The sequence below is a fragment of the Bufo bufo genome, chromosome 2, assembly GCF_905171765.1.
Source record: "Bufo bufo chromosome 2, aBufBuf1.1, whole genome shotgun sequence".
Taxonomy (NCBI): domain Eukaryota; kingdom Metazoa; phylum Chordata; class Amphibia; order Anura; family Bufonidae; genus Bufo; species Bufo bufo.
This window is the reverse complement of record NC_053390.1, coordinates 216,453,172-216,479,365: the sequence shown is the minus strand read 5'-3', so window position 1 is coordinate 216,479,365 and position 26,194 is coordinate 216,453,172. Positions and strand designations below refer to the sequence as shown.

The following is a 26,194-nucleotide window of genomic DNA, read 5'->3' as shown; positions in this document are numbered from 1 at the left end:
TTATTTTAATCTTTCTTCATAACTAAGACCCTCCATGCCCCTTAACAGTTTAGTCGCTCTCCTCTGTACTTTTTCCAGCTCTAGTGCGTTCTTTCTATGGACTGGTGCCCAGAACTGAACTCCATATTCCAGATGAGGCCCCACCAGCGCTTTGTAAAGTGGTAATGTTACATCCCTCCCCCGCAAGTCCATGCCTTGTTTAATGCATAACCATATCCTGGTAGCCTTAGAAGCAGCTGATTGACATTGTATGTTGTTATTTAATCTACCATCCACAAGGACACCCATGTCCTTCTCTATAAGTGACTCTCCCAGTGTTACATCACCTAGGACATATGATGCAGAGAGATTATTACTACCAAGATGCATAACTTTACATTTACCCACATTGAACCTCATTTGCCAAGTTGATGCCCAATCATTCAGTGTTTGTCAGCTTGTAGAATATGGACATCTTCCATAGACTGTATAGTACTACATAGCTTAGTGTCATCTGCAAAAATAGAAATGGTGCTATTAATCCCGTCCTCGATATCATTAATAAATAAATTAAATAATAGAGGGCCCAGCACTGAACCTTGGGGTACACCACTTATAAACCGGGACCATTCTGAATAGGAATCATTGACCACAACTCTCTGGACACAGTCCTTTAGCCAGTTTTCAATCCAATTGCAAACTATATGTTCCAAGCCTATAGACCTTACTTTACCTATTAAACGCCTATGAGAGACAGTATCAAAAGCCTTTGCAAAATCCAGAAACACTACGTCCACAGCCGCCCCTCTGTCCAGGCTACTACTCACCTGCTGATAAAAACAAATCAGGTTAGTCTGACAACTTCTGTCCTTGCAAACCCATGCTGGTTATCACTTATAATATTATTTGCAGTCACATGCTCCTGTATATAGTCCCTTAAGAGTCCTTCAAACATTTTTCGCACAACAGAAGTTAAACTAACTGGTCTATAATTACCTGTGAATGACCTTGATCCTTTTTTGATTATGGGCACCACATTTGCCTTGCGCCAATCACTTGGCACTGTACCAGTACCTAGAGAATCTTTAAAAATTGTAAATAGGGGCACAGCAATGACTGAACTGAGCTCTTTAAGCACTCTTGCGTGTAATCCATCTGGACCCGGAGCCTTGTTCACATTTACCTTATTTAACTTGTCTTGGACCATATCTACAGTTAGCCTATTGAGTATATTACTGGATGTACTACCAGCCTCAGCACCACAGATATCAGGTCCTTTCTCTTCTTTTGTATATACAGAGCTAAAAAAAAAACATTAAGTAACTTTGCCTTTTCCTTATCTTCAGTGACTACCCCTCTTTACCATTATTTAGTGGACCTACCTGCTCAGACCTAGTTTTTTTTTAGAGTTTAGATAATTTAAAGAATGTCTTGGGATTTGTTTTGCTCTCTTTTGCTACCTGCTGTTTGTTTTGTATTTTTTGGTCTTTGTGGGTTTCTTTTTTCCAATCCCTAAATACCCTCCATTTTCCATGGCCACTACTAGGCTGAAAATCATTTCCAGAGCATCTGCTACCAATGGTCTGTGAAGACCATGGACTAAACGTGGATACCATCGCTATTGTGTCCGTGGTGTTTATGGATCCATAGACTATAGTGTGTGTGACGGATCCGTAATCAGAAAAAAAAATACGGCATGCATCTGTGGTGTCCCCAAGTGTCCATGGTTCGTGGAATACCACTGATGTGTGAATACATACATTAAAGTCAATAGACATGTGAGAAGTCGGTGGAGACCACGGACATGATACGTCCACGATTCACTGATGTGTGACAGAATCCTAACTACTGGCCAAAAGATCTGAAAAAAAAAAAAGTAATTTACAGTTCAATCACACTAAGTTTTCTCATCTGTTTTTCTTTTAAGGAGTGCGAAAGATGTGGTTCAGGTTTGGTGAGATTTTAGATGCAATTTTTAAGTGCCAAAATCCAACCTAAGCTGGATAGTAAATGTGTACCAGTGTCTCCAACTTGTCTAAGCACTAAGGCTTTAATGTTTTTTTTTATTGTTTTTCCAATAAATTTTATTAGGTTATAAAACAGAAATGATACACAGAAGCTCGAAATAGCATAAAAATATGAGAGAACATGAACATCTCAAACATTACTAGTATCTTAAATCCAAGTTCTTATCAAATTAGTATCTTAAGTCCAATTGACCTTATAAAACATTCTTTAACAACTCTGAGGGTACAGCCACATGGTGCCCCACTTCTGGCGTTGGGCGCAGCAGGTTCATATTAAATGATTAGAACAGAATTGTCTATTTGGTGTTTATTGTTAAGAGGTATTCTGGTTTTAATTATTACATTTATTTCTTAAGGGAATAGGATGTCAAACTATTTTCTAATATACATCTATTTAAAATGGACAGTTTTAGTCCTGTAAAATGCATCCATAGGAGAGCTGTATAGGACTATATGGCATCAGTCATGTGACGCTCACATATGTCCTGGGATCTGGCTTTTAGTCAAGTGCCCAGGTATCTAAAAGATGAATAGTAGTGTACTGGAGAGCAGAACATATATATTATACACTATTACTACATGCAGCATCTTAATATGGCCGCATGCACACGACCGTGGTGTGTTTTGCGGTCCGCAAAACACGGATGGCGTCCGTGCGCGTTCACGGCACGGAAAGTCTTTACATATAACTGCCTATTATTGTACGCAAAGCGCGGACAAGAATAGGACAGGTTATATTTTTTTTGCGGGGCCACGGAACAGAGCAACGGATGTGGACAGCACACGGAATGCTGTCCGCATCTTTTGCGGCCCCATTGAAGTGAATGGGTCTGCATCCGAGCCGCAAAAACGGCGGCTCGGATGCGGACCAAAACAAGGGCCGTGTGCATGAGGCCTATGTCTGTCAGTGTCTGTGTAGAAGCAGATCTCTGTGTGTGCTGTTTTTTGTTTTGTTTTTTGCACTAAACTTTATCAGCACATGACAAAATCACCTGGAGACAGGTACACAGTTATGTAGTTACTGTAATAACCACATCCAAATCTTGATTCTACTACTAGTCCTACTTACTTATCACAGAGAGGTGTCCTGTGTGCTGGTCCACCACTTTAAAAATTAGAGAAAAAAAATTGCGGATCAGTTTTTCCAGATGACAATCGGAAAGATGGATCCGGTATTGCAATGCATTTGTGAGACGGATCCGCATCCGGATCCGTCTCACAAATGCACCTGTTTGCGCCCGGATTGCCGGAACTGCCTGCCGGAATCCTCTGCTGCAAGTGTGAAAGTACCCTTATGATGCTATGATGCCATGGATACATTACACAGGACTGATACATAGACTATACACTCTCTGCATAAAGGGGTCAACTGCCTGATATAAGAAAGGTATATATGCAGAATTTTAAATGCATGTATATTAGAAAACCCCTTTATTTCTCCACATGGTAACCCACAAAACTCTGTGGCTATTAACAATTCTGTTGTAATCAGTTAATATGATCGTGCTGCTGAATGCACGGAAATGCAATACTCGGCCATATAGCGGCTGCATCCCAATTGATAGCCATGCCACTTGGCCATACCCTAAAACTTCACCAACAAACTTGACTCAAGGTGGATTGCTAGGGACCTACAGTATTACAGTTTGTAGACCCATAAATCACTGAAACGGAACACTAGATAGCAGTGGAGAAAAAAGTAAAGCTGAAGGCGGAGGGTGGCAACACTAGGTGATGCCAAGCACTTCAGGTGTTTGTGAGGAGTATTTTTTTACTGTTCGCGATGTGTGCAGCCACCATCCTCACCTCTGATAGGGCGGAGGGCTTAGAGATTTCCGTAGTTGGCACAATTTAGTGCTTACTCTCCCGGTTAATCTGCAAAAAAAATCCCTTTGGTCCAGTGCCCCCATCAACACACATGATTGAGCCAAGTATTCATCTTGTGGAGCAGGGGGAGGTGAGTAGTTGCCATAGACCTACAGGTAGTCCTGCTAATCTTCAGTCCAACACCGCAGTGTAATCCTTTTCTACGGAGCTGCCTAGATATAAGGTTATGCAGCTCTAGACTGGGAATGAAGCCTACCTGTCTCAGTAGCCCCGAAAGAAAATTATAATGATTTTGCATTTTTTATTTTACTAAAAGTTGTAACTTTTGATTTTTAGATTTAAAAAAAGAAACAAAAAACAACAAGCAACAAATCTTACAAAGTTCCGCAACGCACGGGCACTCTGTGCATGGTTACTGCTAGGGATGAGCGAATTTCATATTTTGAAATTCGTGTGCGGTTTGGTGTTGTGGTATTTACTGAATTGCGTTATGGTACCACGGACCATAACACAATTCCATAACGGAATGCAAAATGCCTTTAGAGGCATTCCGTTATTTATTCCGTCATAATAGAAGTCTATGGCCTGCATAACAAATCCGTCCGGTTTACGTTATGCTGGAGTCCTCTGCTGCATAACGTAAACCGGACGGATCCGTTATGCAGGCCATAGACTTCTATTATGACGGAATAAATAACGGAATGCCGCTAAAGGCATTATGCATTCCGTTATGGAATTGTGTTATGGTCCGTGGTACCATAACGCAATTCAGTAAATACCACAACACCAAACCGCACACGAATTTCAAAATATGAAATTTGCTCATCCCTAGTTACTGCAGGTTAGTCCTGTACAAGTGAATGAGAAAGAGCTGCAGTAACCAGGCATGGCCACTACACCGTGTACGAAGCTGTGCCTGGTTCTGGTGTGCTGCTGCCCCTGCAGCCATCTGATTGGAGGGAGTGGCGAAAAACAGACCCCACCAATCTGATACCGATCAATTATTCTATGGATAGATCATTAATGTTAATGTACTGAAAAGCACATTTAGTTTACGTTTTTCATCCGAAAGAAAAGAAACTTGAAGTACAATAGGACATGTGTCCCTTTCTTCTCTGGAAGCCGGTTTTCTACCCTTGCCAGTCTCTGTAAGCATTTTGATAAGGGGCCAACAAAAGCTGAGCACTAATCATAATATAATAATGTCCAAAGTGTAGTGTATGGTCTGTGTACTGTACCATATTGCTTGATTGGTTCCTTTGAACAGCCTAAGTACCTGGTTCTTAGTTTGGGTTGCTATGGGAATTTTGAGGCAGCAACAGGTGTTGCGTATGGCATACCATATTGGTATTGAGCACTTAATTCAGGTTATTAATAACCTGGAACTTGAAATAATATTGGAATCCATGGAAACAAAATCACACATTTACATTAAAAACTGCTTTATTAGTATTTTGCAGTGGTGTTAAAATATCGAGCTTGATGTCACCTGTTAAATTTTGCACATATTAGACTGTCACCGTGCAGTGGGTACATTCGCCAGCTGGATGGAAAAAAGCTAAAGGTCATGTTCCATTTCATTGTGCCATATTTCGCTTTCTTGTTTCCAGTCTGATTGATATCTGATGGGTATGTGATCAGTGTGCTTTAGGATTGGATCTTCCATTATTTAATGTCTGCATGCTTGCAATTTTGTGCAAATGGAAGAAGACTATAAATTTAGTGACATAACTTCCTTTAAGCAAAATTGCAAAAAGGTTGTGCAGGCTTTATAACATTTTTGATTGCCTACAAATGGTGTTTACTGAAAAAAAGAGCTTGCACATTAGCTCTCCTCTAGAAGGAAGAAAACTGTCTCTACTGCCACCTATAGGACGGACCTATTAAAGGCTATGGACTCCTTAAGTTCCATTTTTTCATTATTACTTATTGCAGTTCAGGCTGAAAACCATTTTGCAATAGGTTTTCATGAAACATTTCAGCTTCAATTGTTTCACAGTACATAGCAACTGCAGAAAGCCGTTTTTGTGATAAATCAGTCAGACTGGCTGTGTACTGGTTTGTTTCCCAGCCTCTCGGGCCTCTCCTGAAAAGCCAGCCTAATTAATCTCAGACCACTTTCTGCAGCTGCCATGCACTGTGAAACATAGAAGCTGAAGAAGCCAAATGGTAAAAAATGTTTAATAAAATTCTATTACATAAAAAAACACAAAAGCACAAAATACACTTAAAAAATGTCTAGTGTCATAGACCTTTAGCTAACATGTTGAGATGGCTTAGTTACTGCAGAAAACCGCCACTAAAAATGCAAAAGCGGAGGAAAACACCAGGAAAGACCTATGAGTCAATTTTAATTTATACTTTGTTTTTCAATAACCTTCAAGTTCACCGTTTGCTGTCAGTGAATAGAAATATTATTTAAATACATTTGTATCCTTGTACCAACAAAGTGCTGTACTTGACTATTTTCAGCAGTTCTATAGAGAGTTAATGGAGTGGTGGCACACGTGCTCGACCTCTGCCCCATCAGCTGAGGGGAATCTGACCCACTCCCCTTTCTTGGGATTATTAGGGGTTTGACCCCCATTGATTAGATGCTTATTCCCTATCCTATGCATAAGGCCTCATGCACACAACGGTAGCCTGTTTTGCGATTTTCAGTTTGCGGATCCACATTTTGTGGAAAGGTACGCCTGGCCCATAATAGAACAGTCCAATCCTTGTCCGTAATGCAGACAAGAATAGAACACTTTCTATATTTTTTGCGGGTGCTACGGAACGGACATAAGGATGCAGACAGCACACTGAGTCAACACAATTTCATTGTTTTTAACTTGCGTCTGAGTTTCATAAATTATCACGGAGCAGTGATGTGTATCTTTAATTCATTATGCTGGTATAATTAATGGTAGCTCATAAAATTCCTGGTGCCTTGGTCTTGAAATTATAAAGGTACTGTTATCTTTGCCACAGTAATCTCATATCTGGGATATCAGTACAGCTGGATTTTCAGCTTGGTCTTCTGCAGATTGACATATGACTAATTAAAATGATTTGTTATACAGTAGATTACACATCCAGTTAACCCCCAAAAACCCAGAGTGATCTCAGTGAAGGCTAGCAGCCATGGTTGAAAGTTACATGTCCTCACTAGCCGTTCAACAATTCAGCCTTTTTGTGTTATTACATCGCGAGGCAAGTCAGATAATGTAGGTCAGTGGTGGCGAACCTATGCCACGGGTGCCAGAGGGGGCACTCAGAGCCCTCTATGTGGGCACCTGCACCCTGGAAAAAGTCTATGGCGTACCAATATACCTTAGACTTTTTCTGCCATTTATCAGCACAGGGCGCACTATGAACGGCACAGGCAGCACACTAAATGTAGGCAGCTTTTATAGCTAAATGATAAAGTACATGGTGGACTGTAGTATTCAGCTTAAATCGCTGTGTTGGCACATTGCGACAAATAAGTAGGTTTTGGGTCGGAGTTTGGGCACTCGAAAATTGTAGATTCACACTGAAGGCATCAAAACTATGAATTAACACATGTGGAATTATATACATAACAAACAAGTGTGAAACAACTGAAAATATGTCATATTCTAGGTTCTTCAAAGTAGCCACCTTTTGCTTTGATTACTGCTTTGCACACTCTTGACATTCTCTTGATGAGCTTCAAGAGGTAGTCCCCTGAAATGGTTTTCACTTCACAGGTGTGCCCTGTCAGGTTTAATAAGTGGGATTTCTTGCCTTATAAATGGGGTTGGGACCATCAGTGGCGTTAAGGAGAAGTCAGGTGGATACACAGCTGATAGTCCTACTGAATAGACTGTTAGAATTTGTATTATGGCAAGAAAAAAGCAGCTAAGTAAAGAAAAACGAGTGGCCATCATTACTTTAAGAAATGAAGGTCAGTCAGTCAGCCGAAAAATTGGGAAAACTTTAAAAGTAAGGGCTATTTGACCATGAAGGAGAGTGATGGGGTGCTGCGCCAGATGACCTGGCCTCCACAGTCACCGGACCTGAACCCAATCGAGATGGTTTGGGGTGAGCTGGACCGCAGAGTGAAGGCAAAAGGGCCAACAAGTGCTAAGCATCTCTGGGAACTCCTTCAAGACTGTTGGAAGACCATTTCAGGGGACTACCTCTTGAAGCTCATCAAGAGAGTGCCAAGAGTGTGCAAAGCAGTAATCAAAGCAAAAGGTGGCTACTTTGAAGAACCTAGAATATGACATATTTTCAGTTGTTTCACACTTGTTTGTTATGTATATAATTCCACATGTGTTAATTCATAGTTTTGATGCCTTCATAGTCATGAAAATAAAGAAAACTCTTTGAATGAGAAGGTGTGTCCAAACTTTTGGTCTGTACTGTAATTCATACTTATCCATCTTTCCAGTGTTATCTCTGCACATGGAGCAGTGTGTGTGTGTTTGCTTTTACACTAGATTACACATCCAGTTAACTCCCAAGAACCCAAACAGAGTAATCTCAATGAAGGCTAGCAGCCATGGTTGACATTTGCACTTGTCCTCACTGGCCATTCAACTGTTCAGCCTTTGTGTGTTATTACTTTGTGCTGTAACGTACAGCAATATGGCTTCCAATAAGAGATGTTTAGTGAGTTGGCTTATTTCAATAGAATATTAGATTTATCAAGAAGTTGACTATAGTGTTTTTAATGATATTACTGATATGACGTACCAAAATATCTGACTCCATGATCATTACTTTATTCCCTGGGTCTCTGGTTTTGATCAAAATATTGGAAAACCCCTAGATAACATGTATCAGTGGTGATATGGAGAATTTGCAAGAACTTTGAAGAGAATAGTGACTAGCTACATTTCCTGATGACTCCTTCCATCAAAGCCATTACTGATGTCTATAATGTTCTTTTGTTTTACAGAAAAAGAGCAGAGAAGAGACATGTGGGGAAGGCAGTGGTGTGGAAATCTTGGAGAACAGACCATACATAGATGGTCCTGGGGGCTCTGGTCAGTACACACACAAGGTGTATCACATCGGCATGCACATCCCGAGCTGGTTTCGATCCATCTTACCCAAAGCCGCCCTGCGAGTTGAAGAAGAGTCTTGGAATGCATATCCCTATACACGGACCAGGTACAAAGTATAACAAAAAATCACTGTCAGATGGAAGCACTTACCCGATTTAAAAAAGCAAACTGACCTTTATACATATACGTTATTCATATTAAAAAAAAATATTTGGCTATTAAATTAATTGCAGGCATGCTTCTTTCTTTTGAGTGTTGTCAACTGTACATTATACCTGTGATTCTATGCAAATAATATCTTCACACTAAACATTGTAGGGGTGCATGCTCACGGGCACCCCAACAGGAAAATAGCACCTGTTTCTCAGGGTCATTGCAGAATTTACATGCACTGACTGAGCAGGTAATGATCAGGAAGGAACTGTTCCTTCCCGATAACTGCCTGCTTATCAGTGGAGGTAAGAGATGTCACACTTCAGAAAATAGCATTTGTTATGTAGAGAAAGTTAATACAAGGCACTTACCACTGTATTGATATTATCCATATTGTTTCCTTTGCTGGCTGGATTCATTTTTCCATGATATTATACACTGCTCATTTCCATGGCTATGACCACCCTGCAATCCATCAGTGGCAGCCGTGCTTGCAGGGCCGGCCTTTGGGGTGTGCGGGCTGTGCGGCCGCACAGGGCGCCATAGTAACAGGGGCGCTGGGCGGCCGACAGCTCGCAATGTAATCTGCGGCAGGCGAGGCTGTACTTGTGTTCTCCCTCGGGGCGCCCCCTCCATCTCCCCCTCCCCTGTCTGACCTGCCTGCTGCCCCCGCCGCTGCCAATAAGAAGAGAGACAGAAGGAGGAGGGGAGGGGCTGTGGCCACTGCGCCACCAATGAAGAAAACTGACCTGTAATACAAATACAGGAGGCGGGTGCCGGAATCAAATAGCCGGCACCCGACCTCTGTGACAGGGAGCTGCGATCAGCTGCAGTTGAGTTAACCCTTCAGGTGCGATACCTGAGGGGTTAACTGCCGCTGATCGCAGCTCCCTGTCACAAAGGTCGGGTGCCGGCTATTTGATTCCGGCACCCGCCTCCTGTATTTGTATAAGAAACGTTGGTGGCACAGTGCGCCCCCCCCCCCAAAACACCCCAGTATAAGAAACATAATTGGTGGCTCAGTGCGCCCCCCCCCTAGTATAAGAAACGTTGGTGGCACAGTGCGCCCCCCCCCAGTATAAGAAACATTGGTGGCTCAGTGGGAAGTGCCAATGAGGGTTAAAAAATAATTTCAAAAAATTAACTCACCTCCTCCAGTTGATCGCGTAGCTGCCGGTCTTTCTTCAGGACCTGTGGTGACGTCACTGAGCTCATCACATGACCCATTACCATGGTGATGGATCATGTGATGAGCACAGTGATGTCACCACAGGTCCTTTGACAGGTCATGAAGAAAGAACAGAAGACGATCAATTGGAGGAGGTGAGTTAATTATTTTTTTATTTTTTAACCCTCATTGGCACTGCCCACTGCGCCACCAATGTTTATTATATTGAGGGGGGGCGCACTGCACCACCAATGTTTATTATATTGAGGGGGGGCGCACTGCACCACCAATGTTTATTATATTGAGGGGGGGCGCACTGCGCCACCAATGTTTATTATATTGAGGGGGGCGCACTGCGCCACCAATGTTTATTATATTGAGGGGGGGCGCACTGCGCCAATGTTTATTATACTGGGGTGTTGGGGGGGCGCACTGCGCCACCAATGTTTATTATATTGAGGGGGGGGGGCGCACTGCGCAAATGTTTATTATACTGGGGTGTTGGGGGGGGCGCACTGCGCCACCAATGTTTATTATACTGGGGTGTTGGGGGGGCGCACTGCGCCACCAATGTTTATTATACTGGGGTGTTGGGGGGCGCACTGCGCCACCAATGTTTATTATACTGGGGTGTTGGGGGGGCGCACTGCGCCACCAATGTTTATTATACTGGGGTGTTGGGGGGGCGCACTGCGCCACCAATGTTTATTATACTGGGGTGTTGGGGGGCGCACTGCGCCACCAATGTTTATTATACTGGGGTGTTGGGGGGCGCACTGCGCCACCAATGTTTATTATACTGGGGTGTTGGGGGGGGGGCGCACTGCGCCACCAATGTTTATTATATTGGGGGGGGCGCACTGCACACAGCGATGGGTTAGGGAAATTTCACAGCAGAGTGCGCATGCGCTGGGAGCCTCGCCGGCGGTTAGGGTAGGGAAAAATTATGGGCCAGTGCACAGGTGCGGTGATCGGATGGATGTTCTCAGCAGGACACCGGCCGACACTGCGCATGCGCTGGGAGCCTCACCAGCGGTTAGGGTAGGGAAAAAGCACTGGACCGTACGTAATTTTTCCCTTCCCTAACCGCTGGTGAGGCTCCCGGTGCATGCGCAGTGTCGGCCGGTGTTCAGCTGAGAACATCCATCCGATCACTGCGCCTGCGCACTGGCCCATAGTTTTTCCCTACCCTAACCGCCGGCGAGACTCCTGGCGCATGCGCACTCTGCTGTGAAACTTCCCTAACCTGACGTTGTGCGCCTGCGCGGCGCTGCACACCTCCTCACGTCATGTCCGGTGCGACCGGAAGTGACGAGGGTAGGGAAATCTCACGAAGTAGGGAAGTATGACATTACACCGGCCTTTGGGGTGTGTGGGCTGGTAACTACTTGGTTGGATAGTCAGCCAGCCTACAGTATGCCATGATGCCAGCAACAAGCAGTGTTTTTTTTTTTTTTGGGGGGGGGGGGGGGCGCCACAAGGTTAGCTCGCACAGGGCGCCTGGACACCTAAGGCCGGCCCTGCGTGCTTGCACACTATAGGAAAAAGTGCTGTCCTCTCTGGTGGCCGGGACCATGGGAGCACACATAGGCTGGTGCTTTTTCCTATATTGTGCAGGCACAACCACAGTTGCTGGGTTGCAGGGTGGTCATAACCATGGAAATGAGCAGTGTATAATGTGATGGAAAAATGAATCCAGCCAGCAAATCACAGTACATTGGTAAGTGCATTGTATTAACTTTCTCTACATGATAAATGCTATTTGCTGAAGTGAGACAACCCCTTTAAAGATTTCATACAGATTCTGCTTCTGCATGAATGTGAATGGGTTTTTCACAAGCCCCTATATATGCTACAGAATTTTTCTGCACTGAAAAAATTTTATTCCATTGCTTCCCTTATGGAAAACCTGTAGCTGATTAGACCGATGTGGATCCACAGCATTTCACACTACACCCACTGCATAAATTGCCTGGGGTTCATTGAACCTAGTGTGCAGTTCCTAGAAAACAGCAATACCATGTGCTTGTAAAGGAGGCAGGGAAGCAATTAAAAAAAAAAAGCCAAAGCCATAATGCTGGATGGGAACTAAGGAAGACTTTGGACAGCTCCATGATGTTTCTTTCTGGTAGAGTAAAGTCGTCTCAGGAGGGAAATCATTTTCAAAAGTCCACATAATAAAAGCGATGGAAATTGATACAGTATGTTATACTATACCTGACAGTGTGCTGTCATGCAACTCAGGGTATTCCCATCTGGACATTTATGGCATACCTACAGAATGTCTAGAATGGGGCCCTGTCTTGTGCCACCGAGAACTAATAGGTGGCCTGCCTGCAGAACTCTCTCCATTCAATTCTGTGGGACATCCAGAAATAGCCAAGTGAGCATGCTCGGCTGTTTTTAGAAGCCTCATCTAAGTGAATGGGGAGAGCTGTGTAAATGCGCAAACCTTTCCATTCCTAGCGACATCTGATGGGGCCCTATTCTGGAGATTAGATCGGGTCTCAGAGGAGGACATGCAATAAATGTCCAGATGAGACAGCCCCTTTATTTTATATGCTTCTTGTTCTATACCATAAACTTATTCCATATAGTAATTGAAGGAGACATTTTTCTACAATAAGGTACATTGCAAAATTTTTTTATATTCACTTTTACTATCGCTTTATGCAAAGTTTATTGAAAGTGAAGGGTTTATTAAAGCTGCTAGGGATTTTTTGCCCATAGCTTCTGAGATCTGGTGGAGTTTAGGGTACTTTCACACTAGCGGCAGGACGGATCCGACAGGCTGTTCACCCGGTCGGATGCGTCCTGCCGCTATTTCGCCGTGCCGCCGCTCCATCCCTATTGACTATAATGGGGACGGGGGCGGAGCTCCGGCACAGCACGGCAGTGCACAGCGAGAGGCCGCCGGACTAAAAAGTCAGACATGCAGTACTTTTAGTCCGGCGGCCTCTCGCCGTGCACTGCCGTGCTGCATCGGAGCTCCTCCTCCGTCCCCATTATAGTCAATGGGGACGGAGCGGCGGTCCGGCGGCACGGCGAAATAGCGGCAGGACGGATCCGACAGGGTGAACAGCCTGTCGGATCGGTCCTGCCGCTAGTGTGAAAGTAGCCTTAGATGTGTGTACATAAGCATACTTTGTTGCATGTGATTTCAACTGTGTTGCATTTTCCTACTAGGTACACTTGCCCCTTTGTGGAGAAGTTTTCCATAGATATAGAAACATTTTACAAATCTGACTCTGGAGAACTTGCCAATGTATTCAACCTTTCTCCTGCTGAAAAGAGGCAAGCAGTACTGGGTAAGTAGTTGCATTTTTGCTGTAAAAGTAGTTTTTTCTAGGGTTCTATGCCTCTCCACCTTGTTCTGCAAGTTGCACATAAAGCAGATCTGTCAGGTCGCCTATGCTTCCCTGTCTGTAGGTAGCGTATAATAGGGAGGAGATGCTATATATTTTCTGTGATTTAATTTCATTTTTTTCACATAGAAAGCTATTATAATGCTGCCAGAACTCATGAAGAAAACCTGAGTCCTGCCTTTCTCACCCACACAGTTAAAGAGGTTATCCAGCTTTGAAAAATTGTTGGCATTTGTGCTTGCGCAAGCACCATGGTCCCTTTAAACAGTTAATTATCACAAGGTTGCCGGGAGTTAGAACCCCTCCAATCTAATATTAACCCCTCACTGATATCCCCCATACATTTCTTTAAAGGGAACCTGTCACATTGAACATGGTAGTTGAGATTTAGTATAACTTGTATTTTATTAATTAAATCTCTGCTCATTCTGGTCTTTGAAGTCCAGGAGTCGGTCCTATCAGTGACTGACGGCCTTCCCTCTACTGTGTATACAGAGGTAGTTGTTAATCACTGATAGGACGCCTCCTTGACTTCAAAGCCCAGAATGAGCAGGAATTTAAATGTATAAATTACAAGTTTTCCTGAATCTTTTCCCATAAAATGATATATCAATCTGCTCAGCTCCTCCTGCTCTAGAACATGCTGCCTGCAGGTTACTTTGTATTTTAATGGTGACAGGTTCCCTTTAAAAATGGTGCCTGATCGCTCAGGAGCTGAGCCGATGCCATAGCTAGCAGGTGCTGGCTGTTTTACACAGCAGATTCCTCGTGCCATGATCATAGGCAACCTTGATCAAAAGACTTTTAATTTCTCAGATGGCCTTGGTGAATTGCAACCATGTCATTTGAGTGGTCATTTACCAGGAACCATCCAGTGTCTGAGGCCTGCCATAGTAAAGTTCCTATCAAGCTTTTTCTGTGACAGGGCTTGATAGGAATGCATTGATTCTTCCATCGGCAGCAATGGTAAATCATTGCAGCTATCAAATGATTTTATGCTAAAGTCACTTAGGTGAACTAAAAATGCATCACAAAATATCTCCCCACAAACCGACCCTCTGTGGTGGCAAATGCCAGCTGCCATGCTTTGTTGTTCTACTCCACTTGCCTCAGGAGAGCAATACACTTGATTTCAGGAGTGCACCTGCAGCTGCTGGCCTGGTACATAAGTACTTGACGCTACCAGTCAAGTTGCTTACCTCTGGGAGTGTCAGATCATTAATAACCTGGCTGGCATCCATCAGTAGGGACCAGATGGACTGGCATTGGCCCACTAGGAAGTGTCCCTGCTTCCTATGGCCAATCTGCCCTTGGATTTTGTATACCTACAACATAGTCAGTCATTGTGTGTGCGGTGGGGTAATTAGGACTAGCAGGTTTCTTTATAAGTCCTGGGAACATTTAAAGAGCATCTTTCTCCACTTCCAAGAGGGCAGCATAAAGTAGGGACATTTCAGCCCTGTCTGTTATGTTTCTATATAATTTAGTTTCTGAGAAATGTACCATTTATTAGCTGCAGCAGTAGCATCATGCCTGGAGGAAGTAGTCTTCGTATTCATGAGCTGTTGGATAGCTCCACCCACGCCTGTCACCTGCTAGTGATTGACTGCCTTCTCCCTGTGCAGAGTAATAGGGAGATGGCTGTCAATCATCACAAGTTCGGCACAGCAGCTAACACATGATCATTTCACATAGACTGCATTATATACTCGCATAGGAAAGACAGCACTGAAATCAGCGTTCCCGCCACTACGTTATGCTACAGATTCCATTTCAACAGCTTTTTGGATAAAAATAGTGAACGAAATAATAGAAAATTATCCCTAAGCTTGACATCTCCTGTATACCTTTCTGCTCCCAGATAGAAGAGCATAGGAGATCTGAAAGAGCAACTTTAGAGGGTCACTAAAACTTTATTGAACAAGCAATTGGGCAGAAGCGCTGCTCTGGACGCTCTGCCTCATCAGCTTTTTTCGGCTTTGAGGTGTGCAGTACAAATTATAAAGAACGTATATGGGATTCGTACTCCACATGCTCGAGAGGCTAAGGTGAGCTAGTGAAAGCTGAAGGGGCAGACAGCCTTGTCTTTTCAACAAAGTTCTTAGTTATCTATAAGTATGTAAAATATGTTGCTTGTATGACTCCTGTTTCATGAACAGCTAAGGTTACTTTCACACTAGCGTTTTTTTGTGGATCCGTGACCGATCTGCAAAAACGCTTCCGTTACAATAACACAACCGCATGCATCCGTCATGAACGGATCCGGTTGTATTATGTCTTCTATACCCATGACAATCCGTCTTGAACACCATTGAAAGTTAATTGGGGACGGATCCGTTTTCTATTGTGTCAAATTGTGTCAGAGAAATTGGAGCCGTCCCTATTGACTTACATTGTGTGCCAGGATGGATCCGTTTGGCTCCGTTTCGTCAGGCAGACAGCAAAACGCTGCAGGCAGATTTTGGTGTCCGCCTCCAGAGCGGAATGAGACTGAACGGAGGTAAAGGGATGCATTCTGAGGGATCCTTTTCCATTCAGAATGCATTAGGGCAAAACTGATCCGTTTTGGACCGCTTGTGAGAGCCCTGAACGGATCTCAGAAACAGAAAGCCAAAACACCAGTGTGAAAGTAGCCTAAATTTGACACCCTCATCTTTCCACATCAGTGTTGCATCAGTGCTTTTCCCTGTCAGTGCTTTTGCAATCGCGTCGTCACTATATACCCCATTACGTGTTGACCTTACCACAATAAGGCTACTTTCACACTTGCGCTTGATCGGATCCGTTCTGAACGGATCCGATCATATTAATGCAGGCGGAGGCTCCGTTCAGTACGGATCCGTCTGCATTAATAACTTAGAAAAATTTCTAAGTGCGAAAGTAGCCTGAGCGGATCCGTTCAGACTTTCAATGTAAAGTCAATGGGGGACGGATCCGCTTGAAGATTGAGCCATATGGTGTCATCTTCAAGCGGATCCGTTCCCATTGACTTACATTGTAAGTCTGGACGGATCCGCACGCCTCCGCACGGCCAGGCGGACACCCGAACGCTGCAAGCAGCGTTCAGCTGTCCGCCTGGCTGTGCGGAGGCGAGCGGAGCGGAGGCTGAACGCCGCCAGACTGATGCAGTCTGAGCGGATCCGCATCCATTCAGACTGTATCAGGGCTGGACGGAAGCGTTCTGCTCCGCTCGTGAGCCCCTTCAAACGGAGCTCACGAGCGGACAGCAGAACGCTAGTGTGAAAGTAGCCTAAGCCACATGCGTGCACAAGTGGACATGATGCTTTATTAGCAGATCCAGGAATCATAACACTAGTCTGTAAATTGTTGCAGGTTTGAACATTATGGTTAACTGGTTAGTGTTACAATTAGAGGGGGTGAAGAATTTAGCCTTAAAGGGATTCTGTCACCAGGTTTTGGGCTATAGAGCTGCGGACATGCACGGCTAGATCGCCGCTAGCATGTCCGCAATATACCTGTCCTATAGGGCTGTGTGCTTTTAATTTCTTTAAAAAATGATTTTATAGATATGTAAATTAGTCCTAAATGTGTCCAACGGGCTTTACTAACCTTCCTGGAGCCCAGCCACGCCCGCCTGTGAAGGAGCCCAGCACCGCCTATGTCCTCTGAATCTCCTCCTTTCATCACCGATAGATAGCCGTAATCTCGCACATGCGCAGTGCCGGTATAGTGTTCCTTCCCTGTGCTGGCATCAGACTCAGGGAAAGAACTGCGCATGCGCGAGCTCGCGCATCGTTCCGTTCCGCAATAGGCATTTCTATAATGGGCCTCCTGTTCCGTTCCGCAAATTGGGGAAGGCACACGGGCGGCATCCATTTTTTGCGGATCCGCAATTTGCGGACCGCAAAAAAAGGCACGGTTGTGTGCATGAGCCCTTAGAGCAGGGGTGCACAACCCGCGGCCCGCACAGCCAGTTTTTGCGGCCCCCGTACTCCTGCACAGAGACACAGCTGATCGTCTGCCTCTGCGATCAGCGCGTCCCTGTGAAAAATAAAGCCGGCTCTGAAGGCCCCGCCCCCTGCAGCTGCTTTCACTTGATTCGGCTCCAGCCCGGAGCGCTCGGAATGCCCCGCCCCCTGAAGCTGCGCTCACTACTCACCGCCTCCCAGAGCCAACACACAGGTCCCCCACCTCCCCCTGACGTCTCACTGACTGGGCGCTCCCTCGTGTGCCTGCACCGCATCACATACTGGGCCAATCAGCATTAGCAGTGTGCAAATACCTGCTGCTGATTGGCCCAGTGTATTGCTGGCAGGCAGCAGGCGCGCATCCTCCAGGCTGGAAGAAGTTATTGATTTGTTCTGCCCGCACACCTCACCAGTGCCACCCAAAACATTAATACCACAGCCATTCTGGACCTGTGCCACTGCCAGCCCGTCCACACAGTAAGACACCGCCCCAGCCACAATCTTTACATACAACCAGGGATTCTATTAAAAAAAACTTAAAGGGGTATTCCTATCATGGACAATGGGGGCATATCGCTAGGATATGCCCCCATTGTCTTATAGGTGCGGGTCCCACCACTGGGACCAGCACCTATATTGAGAATGGAGCGGGGAGCGCTGTGTCTGGAGGACCCCAGATTTCCCGGGGTCCGTCCACCACCAAGCGCTTCTCCCCGCCTCTCCCATAGAAGTGAATGGGAGAGTACCGCGCATGCGCGGCCCATGCTCCCATTCATTTTTATGAGGCCGACGGAAATAGCTGAGCCAGCACTCGGTTATTTTCGGCGGCCCCATAGAAATGAATGGAGGGAGGCTGCGCATGCGCAGTGTGCCCGCCTTCACTTTTGGGGCTCCATTCTCTATATAGGTGCGGGTTCCAGCGGTGGGACCAGCACCTATAAGACAATGGGGGCATATGCTGCTAGCGATATGCCCCCATTGTCCATGATGGGAATACCCCAAGTCATTAAAAAACCTTACCCCACGTGACTTCCAAGGGTGTGCGCCTCCGCGCAAATGCAGTACCAGGGCATGGGTAAGCTAAAATTACAGTGAGCATTGACTCATGGATGCGCCCACGGACACCGCGCATGCGCTCTCAGGGGTAAGGAGATCTGACAGTCTTTTTTCTTGTAAAATCTCCTTACCCTCACTACACAGCGCGCTTCAGATTCATTACCGGCTGGCTTCGATCAGGATCAGGTCGGTCTCTATGTGCAGTGAGGGTAAGGAGATTTTACAATCCGCGCGTGCGCAGTGTGAGGGTAAGGAGAATTAACAAGACAAAAGACCGTCAGATCTCCTTACCCCTGAGAGCGCATGTGCGGTGTCCGTGGGCGCATCCATGAGTCAATGCTCACTGTAATTTTAGCTTACCCATGCCCTGGTACTGCACTTGCGCAGAGGCGCACACCCGCGGAAGTCACGTGGGGTTGTGTTTTTTAACAACGTAAGATTTTTTGATAGATCACTGGATCATTAATGGAAAAAAAATCTGTACTAATAACAGTCTCTCTTAGCACTTGCATAATAAAAAAATTTTGAATGGACCCCTCAGCTGTCTGGCACCTCTGACCAGCAGAGACACTTGACTTCTTCCATAATACAGTCCAAATTCCAATTATTGTCCATAGACAAGTCATGAATATATATGTACATTGTACATATGAATGGAAATTTAAGTTATGGCTATTGTAAAGTGGCGAGAAAAAATTCCAAAATGAAAATGGGCTGGTACTTAAAGGGGCTATCCAGGAAAAGATATTAATGAATTATCCTCAGGATGGGTCATCAGTATTAGATCTGTAGGGGTGCGACACCACAGACCCCCGCCTATCAGCTGTTAGAAAAGGCATTTAAAGGGGTTTTGCCATCTCAGACAATGGGGGCATATTGCTAGGATATGCCCCATTGTCTGATGGGTGAGGGTCCCACCTCTAAAACCTGCATCTACAATGAGACCGGAGCGGGTAAATGAACGGAGGGAGCACTGCGCATCTGCAGCCGCCCTCCATTCATTTCTATGGGGCCACCAAAAATAGCCGAGCACTGGCTCGGCTATTTCCGTCTGCCCCATAGAAATGAATAGGAACAGGGGCCGCGCGTGCACGGTACGTTCCCATTCACTTCTATGGGAGCAGCGGAGAGCAGCACTTGGTGGTGGATGGACCCGGGAAATCTGGGGTCCTCTAGCCATAGCTCTCCCCGCTCCGTTCTCGTTGTAGGTGCGGGTCCCAATGGTGGGACCCACACCTATCAGACAATGGCATTGTATGTAATGGGAATACCCCTTTTAAGCGCCACAGCCTCTTCCTAGGTAATGTGACATCACTGTACATCAGTCGCATGGATTAGTAGCGTATCAATAAAGGCTGAGCTGCAATACCAAGTACTGCCACTATAAGATTTTACAGGTTTTAGAAGAGGGGAAAAAAATCAAATAAAATATATTTTTAATTAGACTGCAGATCAGACCCGTATATCAAAGACCCCCCATGTCAGACCTCAGCTCAGACCCCCATACCAGATCAGACCTCCGATCAGAACCCCCATATCAGAGGCCCATCAGAAATAAAATAAATAAATTCACTTACCTCTCCTCCTCCGCTGCTACTCTCCAGGGCCAGCGATCTCTCCGCTGCTACTCTCCAGGTCCAGCGATCTCTCCGCTGCTACTCTCCAGGTCCAGTGATCTCTCCGCTGCTACTCTCCAGGTCCAGCGATCTCTCCGCTGCTACTCTCCAGGTCCAGCGATCTCTCCGCTGCTACTCTCCAGGTCCAGCGATCTCTCCGCTGCTACTCTCCAGGTCCAGCGATCTCTCCGCTGCTACTCTCCAGGTCCAGTGATTTCTCCTGCAGTCACACTCCCTGATCTTCTCTGGGCTCATGCCGCATGCAGCCTCAGGTCATAGCGCGCACACTACTTTCTGGCGATGTACGCAGTCAGGACACAGCAGCGCAGCCCAGAAAAGACCAAGTAGGAGGGGGAGTACAGCGCTTCACTGACTGCTCCCCTCGACTCCTGCATACTAGTGAGCTCTTCTATAATGAAGCACTCACTAGTATTCGCTTTATAAGATGCACATACATTTTCACTGACAAGTTGGGTGAAAAAAGTGCATCTGATAAAGCAGAAAATATGCTATAAATTTGGTATCGCCAAGATTGTACTGATCCGAGTAAGGCCTCCTGCACACGACCGTTGTGTGCACCCATGGCCGTTGTGCCGTTTTCCGTTTTTTTTCGCGGACCCATTGACTTTCAATGGGTCCGTGGAAAAATCGGAAAATGCACCGTTTTGCAGCCGCATCCGTGATCCGTGTTTCCTGGCCGTGAAAAAAATATGACCTGTCCTATTTTTTTCACGGCCAACGGCTCACGGACCCATTCAAGTCAATGGGTCCGTGAAAGAACACGGATGCACACAAGATTGGCATCCGTGTCCGTGATCCGTGTCCGTAGGTTACTTTTTATACAGACGGATCCGAAGATCCGTCTGCATAAAAGCTTTTTCATAGCTGAGTTTTCACTTTGTGAAAACTCAGAACCGACAGTATATTCTAACACAGAGGCGTCCCCATGGTAATGGGGACGCTTCAGGTTAGAATATACTAAAAGAACTGTGTACATGACTGCCCCCTGCTGCCTGGCAGGTGCTGCCAGGCAGCAGGGGGCAACCCCCCCCCCTGTAGTTAACACATTGGTGGCCAGTGGGCCCCCCGTAGTTAACACATTGGTGGCCAGTGCGGCCGCCCCCCCCCCCCTCCCTCCCTTGTAGTTAACTCGTTGGTGGCCAGTGGGCCCCCCTCCCTCCCCTGTAGTTAACTCGTTGGTGGCCAGTGGGCCCTCTCCCCTCCCTCCCCCTCCTAATTAAAATCTCCCCCCCTATCATTGGTGGCAGCGGAGAGTACCGATCGGAGTCCCAGTTTAATCGCTGGGGCTCCGATCGGTAACCATGGCAACCAGGACGCTACTGCTGTCCCGGTTGCCATGGTTACTTAGCAATTTGTAGAACCATTATACTTACCTGCGAGCTGCGATCTCTGCGTCCGGCCGGGAGCTCCTCCTACTGGTAAGTGACATGACCTGTCACTTACCAGTAGGAGGAGCTCCCGGCCGGACGCAGAGATTGCAGCTCGCAGGTAAGTATAATGGTTCTACAAATTGCTAAGTAACCATGGCAACCGGGACAGCAGTAGCGTCCTGGTTGCCATGGTTACCGATCGGAGCCCCAGCGATTAAACTGGGACTCCGATCGGTACTCTCCGCTGCCACCAATGATAGGGGGGGAGATTTTAATTAGGAGGGGGAGGGAGGGGAGAGGGCCCACTGGCCACCAACGAGTTAACTACAGGGGAGGGAGGGGGGGGGGGGCGGCCGCACTGGCCACCAATGTGTTAACTAGGGGGGGGGGGGCACTGGCCACCAATGAGTTAACTACAAGAGAGCGAGGGGGGGGCGGCCGCACTGGCCACCAATGTGTTAACTACAGGGGGGGGGGCTGCCCCCTGCTGCCTGGCAGCACCTGCCAGGCAGCAGGGGGCAGTCATGTACACAGTTCTTTTAGTATATTCTAACCTGAAGCGTCCCCATCACCATGGGAACGCCTCTGTGTTAGAATATACTGTCGGATTTGAGTTTCACGATGTAACTCAAATCCGACGGTATATTCTAACATAGAGGCGTTCCCATGGTAATGGGGACGCTTCAAGTTAAAATATACCATCGGATTGGAGAAAACTCCGATCCTATGGTATATTAACTCCTGACTTTACATTGAAAGTCAATGGGGGACGGATCCGTTTGCAATTGCACCATATTGTGTCAACGTCAAACGGATCCGTCCCCATTGACTTGCATTGTAATTCAGGACGGATCCGTTTGGCTCCGCACGGCCAGTCGGACACCAAAACTACTTTTTTTTCATGTCCGTGGATCCTCCAAAAATCAAGGAAGACCCACGGACGAAAAAACGGTCACGGATCACGGAAAAACAGGACCCGTTTTTGCGGACCGCAAAAAAATACGGTCGTGTGCAGGAGGCCTAAGGTTACTTTCACACCAGCATTTTTGCTGGATCCGTCATGGATCAGTAAAAACACTTGTCATGATAATACAACCATCTGCATCTGTTATGAACGGATCCAGTTGTATTATCTTTAAAATAGCCAAGACGGATCCGTCATGAACTTCATTGAAAGTAAATGGGGGACGGATCAATTTTCTATTGTCTCTGAGAAAACAGATCCATACTTATTGACTTACATCCGTCTTGCTTTGCATCTCAAGACGCACTCAAAAATGCTGCTTGCTGAACGCAATGAAACAGAACGGAATGCATTCTGGTGCACTCAAATCCCTTCAATTCAGTTTTGTCCCCATTAACAATGAATGGGGACAAAACTGAAGTGTTTTCCTCCGGTATTGAGATGTGCGAAAGTAGGCTATTAAAGCCACCTAGTGGCATATTAAACTATTAACATAGCAATGTTCAATAAACTACCTTCATTCCAGCAAGGGTCTTCTTTGTTTTATTCAAGTTGTCATTTTGATAAAAAAGCTATTTTCCAGATATGCTAATTAACCTTCAAGGTGCCCAGAGGGGCGTTATTTCTCTCCTCTAGTGCACAGTAACGCCCCCTGCAGTGCCCACCCCGCCTTTATTTCAAGCCCAGCATGCCTCCTTATAAATAAATGTACTTCCACATCTGAGCCGAACAGTGCCGCCCCCTCCGCTACATCATGTAATTTATTCACCCCACGATCCTTGCATCCTCCTTCCATGCCCATGAAATCTCGCGCAGCTGCAGTATCGCCGACTGCCTGGACCTGTCCGTGAGGGCAACAGCCTCAATAGTGTCACTGGGCATGCGCAGAGCCCAGTGACCTAATCAGAGCGCTGTTGCCTCTGCGGCTGCGCGAGATTTCATGGGCATGGAAGGAGGACGCAAGGATCGTGGGGTGAATAAATTACATGACGTTGTGGAGGGGGCAGCGCCGTTCGGCTCAGATGTACATTTATTTATGAGGAGGTGTGCAGGGCTTGAAATAAAGGTGGGCTGGGCACTGCAGGGGGGCTTACTGGGCACTAGAGGAGAGGAAAATAGCCCCTCTGGGCACCTTGAAGGTTAATTAGCATATCTGAAAAATCGCTTTTTTTTATCAAAATGACAACTTGAATAAAAGAAAAGACCCTTGCTGGAATGAAGGTAGTTTATTGAACATTGCTATGTTAACAGTTTAATATGCTCAAACTAGGTGACAGATTCCCTAGTTAAAGGTTATCATGTCATTAATTAGTGCACAGTTAAACCTTATTTGAAAGTTTAAAATGTAACTGTCATTTTATTTTTGTAATGTATCGGGGCAGTGATACTGACCATTTTTGTAATATAATTTAAATTGTACATTTCTATTAGAAAATTAGCTCTAAAGTGGCCCTTTCTCAGCCTTATCAGCGCTCCTCTGTCTTCTGCTTACATAACACAGTCAGTGTTGAGCGCGTCTCCACAGTTATATAAACAGAAGACAGAGGAGCGCTGCTAAGGCTCAAAATGGGCCACTTTAGAGCTATTTTTCTAATAGACAATTTCAGTAATTAAAGTATATTATAAAAATGGTCAATATAACTGCCCTGATACATTACAAAAAAAAATAAAAAATGACAGTTACATTATAAATTTTCCTGTTCCTCAACCTATATGTGATATGTTTTTCACAGATCTGAGACAGCTAAGGGTCTTTGCTGCACATACCTAAAATGGATGCTGCAGGCAGTGCAAAGAAGAGAAAAATTACAGATGAGAACAGGAAATTTAATGAGACCTGGACAGAAAAGTTCTTCTTTATTGAAGAAAGAGGAAAGCTAGTTTGCTTAATTTGCAAAAGTGTAGTTGCAGTGCCGAAGGAATTCAATGTTAAGCGGCACTACGAAACCAAACATTCCAATTTTGAGCAATTTAAGGGAGAATTGCGCAAACAGAAGATCTTATCTTTACAGCGCAGCTTAACTGTACAGCAGACTATGTTCACCAAGATATCTAAAGAAAGTGAAATGGCTATGGAAGTTAGTTATGAAATATCAGAATTAATTGCAAAGTCTTCCAGACCATTCACAGATGGTGACTTTGTAAAAAAGTGCCTCGTTGTTTCTTCACAGAAACTATGCCCAGAGTCTGTTAAAAAATTTGAATCTATTAGCCTAAGTCGTATGACTGTTCAACGCAGGATTGCTGATATGGCTGCAGATGTTTCAGGACAGACAGAAGAAAAGGCAAAAAAATTTCTTTTCTTTTCTCTGGCAGCAGATGAGTCAACAGATATCAGTTCCACTGCTCAACTACTGGTTTTTATTCGGGGGATCACCACAGATTTTCATATTTTTGAGGGATTACTTGGAATGATCTCATTTCAAGGGCAAACAAAGGGAAGTGATTTGTTAAGCGGTATATTGGAATTATGTGCCAAGATGGATCTAGATTTAAGTAAGCTAGTTGGAATTGTTACTGATGGAGCTCCAGCCATGATAGGCTCCAAAAGTGGTATGGTTTCTTTGTTAAGGCAACACCTCGGAGAGCACAAGCACCATCTGATTCAGTTTCATTGCATCATCCACCAACAATCCCTGTGTGGAAAAGAGCTTGGATTTGAAAATGTAATGAAAGTTGTTGTCAGTGTTGTCAACTTCATAAAATCGCGAGGACTTAACCATCGGCAGTTTAAATCTTTTCTAGAAGAGATTGATGCTGAATATCAGGACCTAGTTTTTTATACAGAAGTAAGGTGGATGAGCCGGGGGAAAACCTTGCAACGTTTTTTTGAATTGTTGGAAGAAATAAAATTATTTCTTGTTCGGAAGGATAAAATAGTTGAAGAACTACAAGATGACAAGTGGCTGTGTGACCTTGCTTTCTTGGTAGACATCACACAACATCTGAATGCACTGAATGCAAAACTACAAGGGAAAAATCAGTTTGTTAGTAATCTTTGTAACTATATCTTTGCATTTCAATCCAAACTAAAATTGTTCCAATCTCACCTTGAAAATGGCAATCTTGTGCATTTCCCAGCATGCAGACAAAAATGTGTCAGTGGCGCAAACATGTCTGAGTATGTCGCAAAACTTGCACATCTCCAGTCCATATTTGAGCACCGCTTCACTGATTTTAAAAATGAGAAAAAGGGTTTTGAAATGTTTGCAGACCCATTTTCAGTTATTCCTGATGAAGCACCCCCAGAATTCCAACTGGAACTCATTGATCTTCAGTCATGTGACAGTCTACGAAACAAGTTTAAGGAAGGGGATTTACTTAACTTCTATAAATGTGTGCCAGGAGATGAATATCCCAAATTGTGTGAAAGAGCAGCTATTTATGCCTGCCTGTTTGGGTCAACATACTCTTGCGAGCAGGCATTTTCTATTATGAACATTAGCAAATCAAAATTTAGGAGTAGACTTACTAATGAGAATCTTCAGTCAATTCTGCAACTAGCCACAACTGAACTGAGACCTAACATCCAAAAACTTGCGAAAAATATGCAACCCCAGAAATCACACTAACTCCTCTTTCACAAACTAAAATTTGGTGAAATCAACACCCAGTTGCTTTTATATTTGCAGTTCTAAAGTTTATTTTACTAATCTCTAATTAACATTTAATTAGTACTGTACTGTGCAGTATATGTTATT

At 45.1% G+C, this 26,194-nt stretch overlaps 1 protein-coding gene across 6 annotated transcripts in view; it reads left to right on the top strand.

The window, feature by feature from the left end:
* Positions 1-26,194, top strand: part of PITPNM2 (phosphatidylinositol transfer protein membrane associated 2) — a 395,602-nt gene that overhangs the window by 211,480 nt on the left and 157,928 nt on the right. For all 6 annotated transcript variants that reach the window (XM_040416185.1, XM_040416186.1, XM_040416187.1 and 3 more), the window contains 2 exons: positions 8,743-8,957; positions 13,359-13,480. In XM_040416185.1, the coding sequence (XP_040272119.1) occupies positions 8,743-8,957; positions 13,359-13,480 (337 nt within the window). The remainder of the gene's footprint in view (positions 1-8,742; positions 8,958-13,358; positions 13,481-26,194) is intronic.